Source organism: Pantherophis guttatus, chromosome 1 (genome assembly GCF_059756535.1).
Source record: "Pantherophis guttatus breed Tessera chromosome 1, ASM5975653v1, whole genome shotgun sequence".
Taxonomy (NCBI): domain Eukaryota; kingdom Metazoa; phylum Chordata; class Lepidosauria; order Squamata; family Colubridae; genus Pantherophis; species Pantherophis guttatus.
In genome coordinates, this window is record NC_142063.1 from 319,175,586 (window position 1) to 319,190,542 (window position 14,957).

Consider the following 14,957-nt stretch of genomic DNA (forward strand, 5'->3'; position numbering starts at 1 on the left):
AATTTATTTCATGATGAAACAACAATAGGATAGAATAGAATAGAATAGAATAGAATAGAATAGAATAGAATAGAATAGAATAGAATAGAATAGAATAGAATAGAATAGAATAGAATAGCTTTATTGTCACTTTGAATGTACACTAATCGGCATATACATTAAAATGAAATTACGTTCATATAGCTCTCAAAGGGTCTCCGCCTCTAATATAAACATAAACATGACAAGATAAATAAATAAATACAAAATTATGCATGTACCCACATGTATTATATAACGCAGAGAAACATCAAGGTTCAGTTTTCATCTTTTGGTAGAACAAAAAATGATTGCTTGTAGCTTCAGGCAACCCTAGAAACCTAGCTGCATTTAATGGATCAGCCTGGTCCATTGCCCTGGGGTGCCTCTGGAAGTCCTCAAGCAAAATAGGGTAGCCTCTTAATACTTCCACCCAAAAACAACAACAACAACAAAAGAAGACACAGCTTTACTTAAAATGGGCATTTGCTAATTTATACATTCAAATGCAATTTTAGAAGGTCTGACAAATCCTTCAATGATTTCTGCACTAAATTATTCAGGAAGCTGCTTATAATTAGCTTTGAGAAGATAATAGAGAAATGTGATGATATTCATGCAACACAGTTATTCATGTTTATTTTAACTCCTGTTTGCTGAGTTAATCCACCTTGTAGGCTCACATGTCATACCAAACTATCCTCACAGCTTTGACTTATTAAAGCGTCTGCATATTCTTTTATCTTACATACGTTGGAAACTCTTCTTGGGTTTCTTCAGATTCCCAGCTAGTCCAGGCATCAGTTGCAGATGGATGGTTTCAGCCGCCTTCCTGCCTCATGGGTCTTTATCTTTCAGCTAGCCTTGACCTGGATAGACACCTGCTTCTGGCAGCCCTTTAGACAACTGAGGTTGTGATCTTACTCATCAGAAGGATAACATGGTGGGGAAAGATGAGATGGAGGATGCCCTCAAATGCAGGGCTTTCTTTTGTCAAGGAAGACACATGGGCCTCCGAAGCAGGGTGTCAAAGCAACCAGCCCAGCAACTGGTATTCAGGGATATTTGTGTCTCTTAACACTAAGGCTACAATTAGTCATTGTGACACATGGCTACTGAAAAACTGAAATGAATTCAATAGACCTGACCTCCCCTGGTTGGGACGATAAGATCCAAACATGAGATCCTGGAAGCTCCGGAGGATGGGTCCCTGAGGTCTGGCCTTCAGAAACAGAAGAGATAAAATTCAGCTGATGTATATTTCAGGGTTGGAGAAGGCCACAAAATGTGCAAAGCAACAGTGTCTTCTTTTGCTATTGTGTTCCTTCAGGAACATCATTCCTATTGTTCAGGATATTTAATACAATTAATACAATACAATGAAAGGTGCTGCTAAAAAATTGTGTGGAAAAGGAAAAGGAAACGGAACCCTCAGCTTCATAATTTAAAAACATACTTTTCCAAAGAAGTCATTATCCAAAGGAGAAAAATATTGCTTAAAACGATGTAACACAGAAGTTGAGGTAAATTTAATGGAATTAATAACATTGGTGCAAATTCATATGGAGGGGATGTCACGATAAGCAAGGAAATAAACTGGATCAGAGGTGGGTTTCAGCAGGTTCTGACCAGTTCTGGAGAACTGGTAGTAAAAATTCTGACTGGCCCCGCCCCCATCTATTCTCTGCCTCCCAAGTCCCAGCTGATTGGGAGGAAATGGGGATTTTGCAATAACTTTCGCCTGGAGTGAGGTGGGAATGGAGATTTTACAGTATCCTTCCCCTGCCACACCCACAAAGCCACACCCACAGAACTGGTAGTAAAAAATGTTGAAATCTACCACTGATCTGGATGTTAGAAATCTGGGTGTCTAAGCAAAGGTAGACGGATATTTTGATAAAGAATGGGCAATAGGTAAGCTGATCATAGGCTATAATACAAAGACTCTCGCCAGATAGTGGGAACCTCGCAAATAAACCTGAACCTTTTATTGGGAGCAGGATGTCACCCATAGAGTTAACAGAAAGAAATGAAATTTTGAGTGCAGGAAATATATACAATGTTGGATTCAGAGGAACATATCTAGGGACTTTGACTGAAACAAGCTTTGACCCAGAAAGACCAAGCCTGATAGAAGTAACTAGAAAAAAAGGAAATGAAGTAGTTAGCTTAGGAAAACAAGCTGAGGAAATAAACAGGAATCAGACATTTAAAGTGAAAGGTTAGCTGAGAGTGAAGGAAAAAGGAGGCAAGTGAGAGCGAAATTTCTCATGAATCACTCATAAAACAAAATGAGAGAAGGAAAGGATAATGCTGTCAAATTTGGTGAGCCAAGGAAGAAAATTCAGACAGAAAAAGGATTTAAGGGAGCTGGATAAGTGGCCAAGTTTCCACTGTGAGGAGAATCAATTCAATGTGCGGGACTTGAGACATCAGCAAGATTGTATATGTCAAGATGGTAGCCACAATGGAAGCCCTGCCCCTTTTAACATGCACCACTAGGCATGCCAGGGTCATGGTTAGTCCAAGAGACCGAGGACTAGCTTGATGTATGATTGCTGTCATGATTGGAAGAAGCAACGTTCTGACAATCCAGATTTGGATCAGGGTCAGGAGGGAGGGAGGGGAGAAACAAGAGGGATCAACTAGAGCCAAAAGAAAGGTAGAAGAAACAAGATGTTTGCAAGTCAACTAAAATGGACTTTTTGACATTTTAAAGCTAATGGGTTTTGAAAAGCACCCTCCCTGATTGTTGGGTGACAAAGAGTGAGAGAGACAGAAGGACTACATTTTCTTAGCGTGCGTCACAGGATTGGTTTTTTTCCCCCATAGCTTCTGCTCTGTAAGATAATTCTCATATTTATATAAATCATGTATATGATTTCAATAATTCAATAAATTCAATAAATAATAATAATAATAATAATAATAATAATAATAATAATAATAATGATGATGATGATGATGATGATGATGATGATGATGTAGGTCTGTGAGACTGTAAGAGTTCTGTTTTAGTACTTGCCTTAAACAGCCATCTTTCATTCTGAAAGCAAGAAATTAAAGTGTGTTATTTATTCATAATCAGAATGTCTTGAATCTTATTCAATCTGGGCAGGTGCCCTTTACTTCTGCTCCTGTTGGGGATAGGAAAGAGTAGGGACCCTCAGCTGTAGGACTTCCTTCTGAAGTAGAGTTTCTCAAACTCAGGATTAGTCTCAGTAGATACAATGGGCCTCCCTAAAATGCTGATATAAAGGGCATGGAAGAAGACACACAGAGAAGCAATTCTTCGCTTAGTTAAAACCTATTCTTTTTGTACAACAATTGTTTTAAGTCACAAATAAATAGGAAAGTATCACTCAATAGAAGATTAATAATTGCATTATCAGCTAGAGAGTCAGGTAAAGGGCCTATGGAGAAAAACTTGACATACAGGAAATCAAGGCACTCTTACAGCTGAGATGACAAGCTGTCACATCTAAAAACTATCAGACACACAAAATAATATTCAGAGAACAAGCTCTTTGGACCATTCTTTTCAACCCTGTGTCCTCCAGCTATGTGAGTATATGTCCTCTGTTTTCTCCAGACTTTTAAATAAACAACTGCCATTGGACTGATGGGAGAGTTGTCTCTATCCCCCTAAAGCATCGTTTCTCAACCACGGCATGGTATTTTCCCTACTCCTTTTCAACATTTATATGTTGGGCAAGATCATCCGTCACCATGGGTTGAAGTATGCACAGTATGCTGATGACACCAAACTCTATATTTTCCATTCTTGGTGGTGACCACAGGTGGGTTTCAGCAGGTTCTGACCAGTTCTGGAGAATCGGTAGCGGAAATTTTGAGTAGTTCGGAGAACCGGTAATAAAAATTCTGACTGGCCCCGCCCCCATCTATTTTCTGCCTCCCGAGTCCCAGCTGATCGGGAGGAAATGGGGATTTTGCAGTATCCTTCCCCTGGAGTTGGGTGGGAATGGAGATTTTACAGTATTTTTCCCCTGCCACGCCCACCCAAACCTTACCCACCACGCCACTCCCACAGAACCGGTAGTAAAAAATTTTGAAACCCACCACTGGTGGTGACCCAAGTGATGCTGCCCTCTCATGGTACCTGGAGGTATGGAGGCCTGGATGGGGGACAGCAGGCTTGAACTGAACCCTGGTAAGACCGAATGGCTTTGGGTACATGGGGTTCCAGGATCTGGGACTTTGTCATCTTTGACTCTGGATGAGATGACACTGCCCCAGAAAGAACCGGTTCACAACTTAGGGGTTCTCCTGGACTCGTGACTCCTGTTTGAGGAGCAGGTGGCAGTTGTGGCTAGGAGAGCCTTTGCACAATTTTGTGTGGTGCACCAGTCATGGCCATTCCTGGATCAGGATTCCCTGTACCCGGTCATTCAGTCTCTAGTCATCTCACAGTTGGACTATTATAATGCGCTAGAAGAGCATTCAGAAGCTACAGCTGGTGCAGAGTGCAGCAGTGCAAGCAGTTTGGGGGGGGGGACAACAATGGCCCCTGTAATACCACTGCTCTGTGAGCTGCATTGGTTGCTGGCCTACGTCCAGATGTAATTCAAGGTGTTGGTGATCACCTTTAAAGCCCTTTATGGCATGGGTCCAGGTTACTGTCTCACCCCACTGGAATTAGCCTGCCTCACTTGTGCCACCTTTTGTAAGGGCCTGAAGACATGACTCTGCCAGTTGGCTTGGGGTCCCAATGGGGGAACAGCACACTGGAGGTGGTTGATTGAGTAACAACAGATCCCACTTCCCTACTACTCCATCCCCGCCCTCCCCACCTATCCTTAGATTTTAATGTTTAGCTTTTATTTATTTCTGTTTTGATTTATATGATTAGATTAGATTTTTATGACTGTGAACCACCCAGAGTTACCCTATGGTGAATGGGCGGCCAATAAATGTTATAAATAAATAAAGCTGGCTTCGTAATTATGGGAGTTGAAGTCTATATATCTTCAAGCTGCCAAGATTGGGGGAAAATCTGTCCTAAGCTAAAAACCAACATTCCTATAGTTTGTAACAGGGCTGCAAATATCTCTTCCGTACAAATCCAATCAGCAACAAACACAGCGGGAGTTGTGGGAGGTAGTGGGAGGGAGTCTCATTTGAAAGTGTTTTCCGGAGGCCTAACAACTACCTGCAGGCAGTCCCTGGGATAACAGGCTTTTGCATAAGCCTGGCTATTGGTTCTACCTGCAGAGAGTCATTTAAGGAAACTGACTTTCCTTTTGACTTAAGGCAGATTTTAATGGAGACTGCAATATCTTGGGACTAGGAATCCATATCACCCTCACCCTCCTCGGAAATCGACAGTCGTTGCAGGGCAGCTTTTTCAGCCCAGAACTCTTCCCAAAGTACAATTTCATACAATGATCAACATTTATAATAGCCAAATATCTTGGGGCCATATCTATGATGCTACAATACCAACAGATCAAAATTGAGTCTTGAGTCTAAATTACCAATCATGACAGTGCTATTATGAAAGAAGACCAAGCATAATAAATTCTGGAAGGCTTCCCAGAAGGAAAAGCAGATGTAGGATCACCCTAAATTGTCACCGCAAACATTTTTTATACAGGTACCGGTAAATATTCCTTGAGATCTTTAGTGTCTTGCAATATCCAGTGTGGCCACAGGATGTCTCCCTATCTTGCACAAAATACACACACGGGTCCCTTTTAATAGCTAATTAAAGATAGTGCTTGGAATTGTGCAGGAAGTGTTCTTACTTCAGTACAAAAAGCTTTAATTCTTTTTTAAAAAACTATTTATTATACATGTATAATAGTCTGAGGAGCCTCTGCTGAGAGTTATAGCTGCTTCCAGCAACCTTTTCCAATATTTGCTTTCCAAAAATATCAGATAAACAGGCTCCGATCATCCTTCTGGCAGAACAGAAATTAGGATGGTGCTGGATTGGGGGCAGATCAATATACAATATCAGAATTTTACAATAAAAAGGAGTTGTTCAGTTCAGTAAACTGGGTCCATCAGTAGCAAAACTGGAGCAATTGCGCAGGTCATTGAAAGGAGGGGAGAACCGGAAGCAGAATCTGGGATAAAGACTTGACTGTAAGGTCCAATGTCATCTGCTCCTTCAGGAATAAAGGGCTTTCCTTCTTGTGCGGTGGCCTTTTGTATCCAGTCAAGGTAGCTGAAGACTGCAGTGTAGACCATGGGGCTTGCCTCTGGGTCACAGTTACCTCCCCAGCTTGCTATGCCAACCACAAACCATTTCATGTTGCTTCCAGAATCACAGAAGAGGGGACTCCCACTCTCCACCTGGTGAAATGAAAGTGCAGCTGAAATAGCCCAAATTCCTATGTAAAAGGCTTTGAAGGGTTCAAAATAATATGTTAATCATGGACAATCGAATGTGTCTTTGTTATATTGATTGTTGCCACAACAGGCAAAGATCAGCTTTCTCCTTTTTTATACCAATCTGTCAAAATTGTAACGAAACTTTACCTAAATCAAAAGTACATTCTCTCCCTACATATTCTAGTCTCCATTTTAATTTCCATGTCTTATTTCTCCTGACTTGGATTTTGGATTGTAAACACCAAAAGCATAATAAAAATGATTTAAAACATAGCTTAATCCTCCAACCACTGCCCTCCCCTTGCCTTCAAAATTTTCTTTAACTGTCAGCTGCGTATTTCTATTAAACAACAATCAGATAATAATAACAATCTCCTGAAACTTCTGAATTCTTCCTCTCCCACACAAAATACACAAGATCTGTCTGTTGCAGCAAAGCCCTTGCTCCTGTTTTTGTTATTTAAAGGGCTAACAAACAAATCAAAGGATCACAAAGATATCAAAGAAGAAAGAGAAAAGAAGGGATGGGAAAAGCAGAAGAAACACAAGCAAAGAAAATAACGATGTGTCTTTTCTCCTTTTCTGAATATCTGGTCTCCAATATTGTGGGCTTGAATTTAATATATCCCTATGCACTAAGGCAGGGATTGGCAAACTTAAACACTCAAAGAGCCACAAAGGTCCTAACCAGAAGCCTCCATTCAATTCTGGAGCCAACTGGAAGTCCGGTTCCCCCCTCATAGTCTCCTCCTAGTGAGGCATCCTTTTTCCTCTGCTGACCGGAAGTCTGGTTCCCCCACCATAGAGTCTCCCCCTAGCATGGTGTCCTTTTTGCTCTGCCTGTCCTAACCAAAAGCCCTATCAATTGTGGAGCTGACCAGCAACAGGGAACCGCAGCAGAGGGATGAAAGAGCCACATGCGGCTCCAGAGCCGCGGGTTGCTGACCCCTGCACGAAGGAACAGTTTTAGCTTGATACTTTCCTAAAATATCTTCCCTAGGTGTTTGGAAGTTGAATAACAAAAAATGGGCACGAGTCTTTGTGCAAAATATATTGGGGTCTTCTAATAGCTCAAGATGAGATTAAATGTACCTCGCAGTTCTCCTCCATGTTTTCCTTAGAAACAGCACAGAAGACATTCCCGATTAACCCTTCGATCTCCTTGGAACATACGTCTCTGTCAATTAGAGTTACTTCTACCTTCATTAATATGTGGGTTAATTTCTCAGCATTATCTGCAGGCAAAAGGAAAGGGTGAAGGCCAAGTAACAGTTTAGAATCAACCAATAATGGGTAGAAATCAGCCACGCAGCGTTTCACAGGACAGAATATATTAAGAAACATAACTGTCCTGTCACCATAAACAAGGAGCAGCCCTGCCAATTTCATGGAATTATGTCAGAGATGCCAGCTTTGCTCTCATGTGATAGAAAGGGATCCTGGTCTCATGTATTAAGGAAGGAAGGGAAGGAAGAATGCACAGCTTGAAGTGGGTGGGCAGCATGTTGTTGCTCTAATCCCCTTTTATATCATCCTTGCAGATCCATAAGACTGTGCTGCTGATTCAACCAGTCAAAGAGAATTTCCATTTTCTAGGGCAGGGTTTCTCAACCTTAAGATACATGGACCAACTCCCAAAATTCCCTAGCCAGCTTGCTAGTTGCTAGCTGGGGAATTCTGGGAGTTGAGCTCACACATCAAAGTTGCCAAGGTTGACAAATACTGTTCTAGAAAAAAAATACATTAACGGGCTAGATTAGATTAACTCATCTGTAATGAGTTAGATTGGATAGTCATCTGTAAAAATCCTTGAAAACCCCTTAAAATTCAGCTCACTCTTGGGCCAGTTGAAAGTATAAATACATATACATGTATATAACTGTATCTTATACCAGTTTTCAAAGTAGAGATAGATTAGCCTAGATTTTCCTTTCATCTTCAAACTGATGTCCCACAGTCAGTGAAGAACCAAAACCGAAAAATGAACAGCTCTTTCAGTAAGATAACAATCCAAAACACACCTCCAAATTAATTATGAAATACTTACAGGAACAAAGGTAAAAGTTTTGAAAAGGCCTCCACAACCCCCAGATTAGAGACTTTATAAAAATTCCCTTACAATATTTCTAAAATGAAAGAGTTTGGTGCAGAAGGATGGGAAACTTTCCAAAACTAAGCAAGGAAGATTCTTAGCTGGCTCCAGGAAAACCTATTTTTTTTTGCCAAAGGAAGGGTTCATGCTGCACCTGCCACATACAGAGTTTTCTTATTCTGAATCTATAAACAATTGCCAATAAATAATATATATCCATCCAAATTGATAGCAAAGCATCATTACGGTACTTTGCATGACATAGAGATTATATTAGCTTCTATTCATTTAGAGATTCATAGAAACATATATAATAATATCTAGGCCATTTATCCAATTAAGTGCAGTATTTGTTTGTTGGAGAAAGTCCCTATGTGGGCCAGTGTCTGATGAGGAGCCCCACAACAGTCACATTCAGGGGAGGGTTCTCTGCCCCACATTTATTCTATTCTTATTAATCAGTGCATTTTAATATGTAACCGATAATGTATATATAATTTTTTGAATTCCTCAAACCTTACAAAACCCTACATATTTCCATCATACCATAGTATCAATAAAGGAGAATATTTGTAGCTCACCATAGTATTATGTGATCTTTCTATATATATATTGACTGTTGTCCATGAGCTCTATGCTATAGGCTAAATAAATAAATCATAAAGGTAAAGGTTCCCCTCGCACATATGTGCTAGTTGTTCCTGACTCTAGGGGGCAGTGCTCATTTCCGTTACAAAGCCGAACAGCCACCGCTGTCCAAAGTTGTCTCCATGGTCATGTGGCCAGCATGACTAAATGCCAAAGGCGCACAGAATGCTGTTACCTTCCCACCAAAGGTGGTCCCTATTTTTCCACTTGCATTTTGTACATGCTTTCGAACTGCTAGGTTAGCAGAAGCTGGGACAAGTAACGGGCGCTCACCCCGTTACGCGGCACTAGGGATTTGAACTGCTGAACTGCCGACCTTTTGATTGACAAGCTCAGCATCTTAGCCACTGAGCCACCACATCCCTTTCAAATAAATCATAGAAACATACAATTTGACAAGGTGCCTAATCATTTGTACTGTACATAAATATATATGCATACCCTTATGTGCTGTACTTACACACATACACACACACACACATACACACACACACGCACACAGCTACAAAAATGGCCTGCCCTAATTAATAGCTGATTGAGGGAGTGGTATTAGGGAACTCTTCCCTTTAAACTTGTCTGCAACCTAAGTTGGGAAAGAGAAGAGAAGTTTGCTGCTACTTTACTCCTTTCCCTTTCCCTGGAACCAGAGAGCCCACCAACTAGTGGTGGGTTTCTACTGGTTCGTCCCGGTTCGAGTGAACCGGTAGTGGCGGTGGCAGGATGCTCCGCCCACCTGCCTGGATGTCATCATGGACGCTCTGTGCATGTGCAGAAGTGCCGTGCATGAGCAAAGTGAGCGAGTGCATGCGCACGCTCACAGTTCCAAACTGGTAGCAATGGTAAGTGGAACCCACTACTGCCACCAACGTCTATTGTTAACCCTCACAGTAGCAATAGCAATAACCAATGTTTAAAGGCATTGGGGGGGAAGGGGAGAGATTTTCAAGATTCTATTTCTAGATTGAATTCATTCAGGGAAGGGCCACTGTTCATGAAAACATTCCATTTCCGCTCTTGATTTTTCCTTTTGAAGCTGCTCATTCATCTTCCTGCTACTACGGACTGTATTTTTTTGTAAAGACTCTTTTTACCCCTCTTCCTCAAAAAGTTGACTCAAGGCTAACTAACTTGTTTTCAAGCCACATTAGAGTAAGAAGTAGGATGCAATTCTTCTTGCCCTTCCTTTGATTTGGTTTCAAATTTCATGGTTTTTGGCCATGAAAAAATGGAAGGCAGAATTAGAAAGTTTTTCTTATTGGAAAGGACAAAAAAAGAAAAAAAAAAGAACGGAAAACTTTTCCCCCAAAGCACAGTGCAGTGGGAGAAGTGAGGTCATCAGTAGCAAAAACTTAAAAATATCACCCCGTCTCCATTTCTCAAATTCCTCCCTAAATTGAGATTGTAAACAAACTGATAAATTTAGGGGAAAACCATTTGGCTCAGGCCTGGATTAGAAAATGCAGTACCAGCCATTATAGTCTTCCATGTGGCAACCCAGCAGTCTTGCCATATGCTGAGGTCCTGCAACAAGGGCAAGCAAATTGGTGTCATTTTTTCACTGAAGTTGATGGGAGAATCCAATAAGATCAAAGCAATGTTGTTTCTCAGACTGGTACTGTTGAAGTCTTCATGGATGATCACCATGTCCAACTTCTTTTTCTCCGAAGGTTTCCCATGCAAGATGACCACTATGGGGAGATCTAAAGAACTTGGGAACAAAGATGGAGGCAATACATTACTGAAATGTATTCAGACCCTAAGAGCTGGCCTGATGAATCAAAAAATACCACAAGACATACTGTTCAGTTGGGCCAATGGTATATTTAATGCAAAATATTATAAAGGGTGAGTATATCTGTTGTTTTGAACCTATACATCAGCTACAAGTTCCCAACCCTTTTTTCAAAATCCCTTGAATTCCCACCTTGGAATGGCCTATGCCGTGATGGCGAACCTATGGCACGTGTGCCACCTGTGAAGCCATATCTGTGGGCACACAAGCATTGCCCTAGCTTAGGTCCAGCACGCATGCACACGCCAGCCAGCTGATTTTTGGGCCTTCCGGGCCCACCGGAAGTTGGAAAATGAGCTGTTTCCAGCCTCCAGAGGGCCTCCAGGAGGGTGAGGAAGGCCATTTTTGCCCTCCCCAGGCTCCTAGAAAGCCTCTGGAGCCTGGGGAGGGCGAAAAACAGGTCTACCATGCCATCACGTGCCAAAAGCGGGGGCAACACAGGTGTGTGTGTGTGTGCATTGAATTATGGGTATGGGCACGTGCACGAGCGACTCCCCGCACTCCCCCCGCTTTTGGAACGCGATGGCAAAAAGGTTAGCCATCACTGGCCATAGATTGGTGTACTTGGGACCTTGAACAGAGAAAAAGAGGTCAACCTAAATTGCTTCAAGCAACAAAGTAGAGCAGGCAGGATAATTTGAGCCTGCTGTAGAGGACTGATGGTGATAATATGAATAAGTGTTGTTGTTTTTTTAAATTATTTACCATGTGGGTGTTCCTGCTCAAAGCTCTATTCCTAATTCATTTTGCTAGTTCTGACTCTGCAGTCAGTTGGCATCCACATCTATTTAGCCTGCTTCAGTTCTCACTCAATTGTTGAGTCTGTGTGACTACTCCTTATTTTCCTGAATATGTTTGCACTTCCCTCAAATGTATTGACATCTTTCTTACATCTTCTCTGCAATACTCACAGGTCCTCCTTGAAGCAGTGAGCTGCAGACAGGATCCACCAGCTGCTCAGAATTGCTCCTCTGCAAATAACCTTGTCTTTGGTCCGAATGCTGACCTGCCAGGGTAGGGCTTCAGATGTCCTTGCTGTGGTTCCTTCTTTGATTCTTGGTACTGTCCAGGAAGTGGCTCTGAATTTGGAACTCAGGCCACATGAAGAAATCGGTACGGCAGGCAATATTCTTAATTCTGTTTTTAAAAAAGTGGAATTCATTCCTCTAAATTTGTGCCCATTTCCCAAATGTGAGAAAGTTAAGTGTAAGCTCATTGGAACTGTATGTCTTAGCCAGTCCTCTGTGATAATACAGTATGACGTGGACAGCTCCAAAATTATGGTTTTTCTTCTGGGATATATGGAATAAACACATTAAAAAGGGATTCCACCTACTTGTATAAGAGACAGTCATTGAGGAGACCAGAAACAGAAGTACAAGCAGCTGCATCTTGCTCTCTTTTTAAAGGGGTCCTCCACGTTTAAATTGAATGCTGAACAAAGAACTTCCTACAAATATCACCGTGTTAGCTCAGAAGAAATATATTTGCCTAGAAGAGGCATGACCCACATTTCCTCTGCCCCATGTGACCTCATGCACTACCTAAATCACCTGTGATGATATCATAATGGAATCCTGGGGTTTGCCTGGTATTTGCAAGTCCAACAACAAGGGGCTGAATATGTGTCCAAGTTTCTGGTTCTCAAATTTGAAAGGAACTGGGGGTTGGTTGGTTTTTTGAATGGTGAGAGGATCAAATGTGGCAGGCACCCAAGAAAAGACTGAGAGGTATCTTTGATCTTTAACATGAGTTCTATGGGTTACATTCCAAAAAGTAGAGGCTCGAAGACAGGGGTGTCAAACTCGTGGCGCCATGGCAGAATTACGTGACGTATCATGGCTTTTTCCCCACTTCGCTAAACTGGGTGTGGGCGTGGCCAGCGGGTGATGCATCCAGTCCACGGCCTGCGAGATTGACAGCCCTACTCTAGGAGAAACAAGTGGGCAGAATCAATAGAAAAATTAATTTTGATTTCACTTATATTAGGTCATATGATTATAATTTGGCAACAATGATTGGTGGATTTCTATATAAAACTTTTCAAAAAATGAAATAATAATTGAATTTAGGATTAATAGAAGTCTTTGATTTAGTTAAAAAGATAATGAGTTCAAATTATGTCAAATGAGTAAAAAATGTTTTGAATTACATTATGGAAACATTAGTAAAGCAAGAAATACTCGGTCAGTCCATGTAATTAGCTAAACAGCAGGGATAATTGACTGTCCCCAACCTGGATTGAACAAACTGGGTAGGAAAACAGGAAAACTAATTACTGTACATCATGCTATTTACCAAAGAAGTGACATTCACAGATTATACATATCCAGAAATAGTGCTAGTACAATATGACTCTGGTTGAAATCTGGAATATATTAAAAAAGAAACTGCAGGAACGATCATAGCAGTTCAAGAACAAATCCTGCAAAGAAATGCCAACAAAGCCAAAAAGGCCAGTGATATAAAATAAACTAGGAGATAATCTCATTAGTGGCTGTAATAAAACCATTGAACAGAGTGAATACACTCTGTTCCATGATATGCATTAAAATTATCCCCTGGGATTTATGTAGGAAATTTGGCTTTACTGTTTGTGGGAACTTGTGCCTAAAAAAGTTTTGAAAAAATAAAAATGTGAGATTTCAAAACTGATTCAAAAAAATTGATAGGAACTTAAAACATAATATACTATACATTTCTGTCATAGAAAAGCTAAAAGTTAAAGAGACCCATTTTAAATCATTCCTGACATTTACATTTACATACTGGGCATTTGTAATTCCTGTTCTAATCTTAAATTTCTGAACACTATGGTCTGTTTACCAACAGATTATCACATACTGATCTTTATCCACGTAATATACTTTGCACACAAGTCATGGGCATCTTTGAGATATCCCCCAGTCTTGTTTGATAGGCAATTTATCCTCCTTTCACTCAAAAGCATAGCTCTCTCAATGATATTGCAGAGATGCAACAGTGGCATATAATTAGGACTGTTTTTGTTGCCAATCATCACCCCCAAATATGATATCTCATTTGTCCTCAATGAAACTCAAGCTTTTTCCACTGCTGCTCTAGTTGCATTTTTACTTGCTTCACTACTCCCAGGTCCCTAATTAATTGGGGTGTGTGCATGCTTATGAGCTCTGCTATGAAGAATAAATGCTGAAGAGTGTTATGTAAAAATTGCTTGGCTCATTTCCAGGTTCCATTAATTAAGCAAGTGTTGGCAGAATTGACAGCCATCTATCCACACCAATCTCCAAGGGCAAACCAAATTCCTGGAGGATAAAGCTATCAATGGCTACTAGATCACAGGGATATTTTTCTCAGTACTCTCAAACTGCTCTCATATCCTGCTGGCAGTCTTCCCAATGATATCTGGTTGGCCAATATGGGAAGAAGAATTTTGGATTAAAGAGGCCTTTGATTTAATCCCACATGCTATTTATGTTATTAACCTGCTCTACTGAACCTTAGATAATACAATTACTTCTCATATATCTGAGAGGGAGGGAGGGAGGGAAAGAGAGGGAGAGAAGGAGAGAGAGAGAGAGTGGGAGATTTGGTTATGCCAAATCTTGAGATTTGGTTATCTCAAGAAAAAGCACTTCTAAACAAATACACCGGAATGCCCTTTGACAGTGTAGAGAAACCCAGCTAGCACCAGAGTGATGTCAAAGAAGAAAGTGTGAAAGAAATCTACACCACTATTACAAAGGGTGGCATTTTCTTGAAAGCAATTGGGATGCCCAAAGGAAAAATCTGAGTGAGAAAGGCTGAGTCTATAACTCTCATTGAAAAGAGATAGGTATACACAGATATATTGTGATTTATATATTACAGCCAGGTATATTCTGGCTACAAATTATATTGTATGCATAAATGCCAATAATGAGGAAGAAAGGCTCACACTAGGGGAAAAAAAGCCTGGGTTTGTATGTTTTTTAAAAAGAAAATAGCAATTATAGGGTAAAATATAGATTGGAAGCTCTTGATATGAAGGAAAAGGTTTGACCTTCTCTCCACAAACTGTTTTCTGAA

At 40.8% G+C, this 14,957-nt stretch overlaps 1 protein-coding gene and 1 long non-coding RNA gene across 2 annotated transcripts; one reads left to right on the forward strand and one right to left on the reverse strand.

Annotated features, from left to right (window-relative positions):
* Nucleotides 1-4,056: 4,056 nt before the first annotated feature.
* LOC117667710 (serine protease 55) lies at nt 4,057-14,155 on the reverse strand. The gene is made up of 4 exons (XM_034421303.3): nt 11,819-14,155; nt 10,582-10,823; nt 7,468-7,610; nt 4,057-6,336 (listed from the first exon to the last, which is right to left on the reverse strand). Exons 1-4 carry the CDS (start codon nt 12,121-12,123, stop codon nt 6,028-6,030), a joined length of 999 nt encoding a protein of 332 aa, XP_034277194.2. The 5' UTR covers nt 12,124-14,155; the 3' UTR covers nt 4,057-6,027.
* Nucleotides 12,541-14,348, forward strand: LOC117667711 (uncharacterized). Its single transcript, XR_004592108.2, has 2 exons — nt 12,541-12,637; nt 14,119-14,348. It is a non-coding gene; the product is annotated as an uncharacterized LOC117667711 (long non-coding RNA).
* Nucleotides 14,349-14,957: the final 609 nt, after the last annotated feature.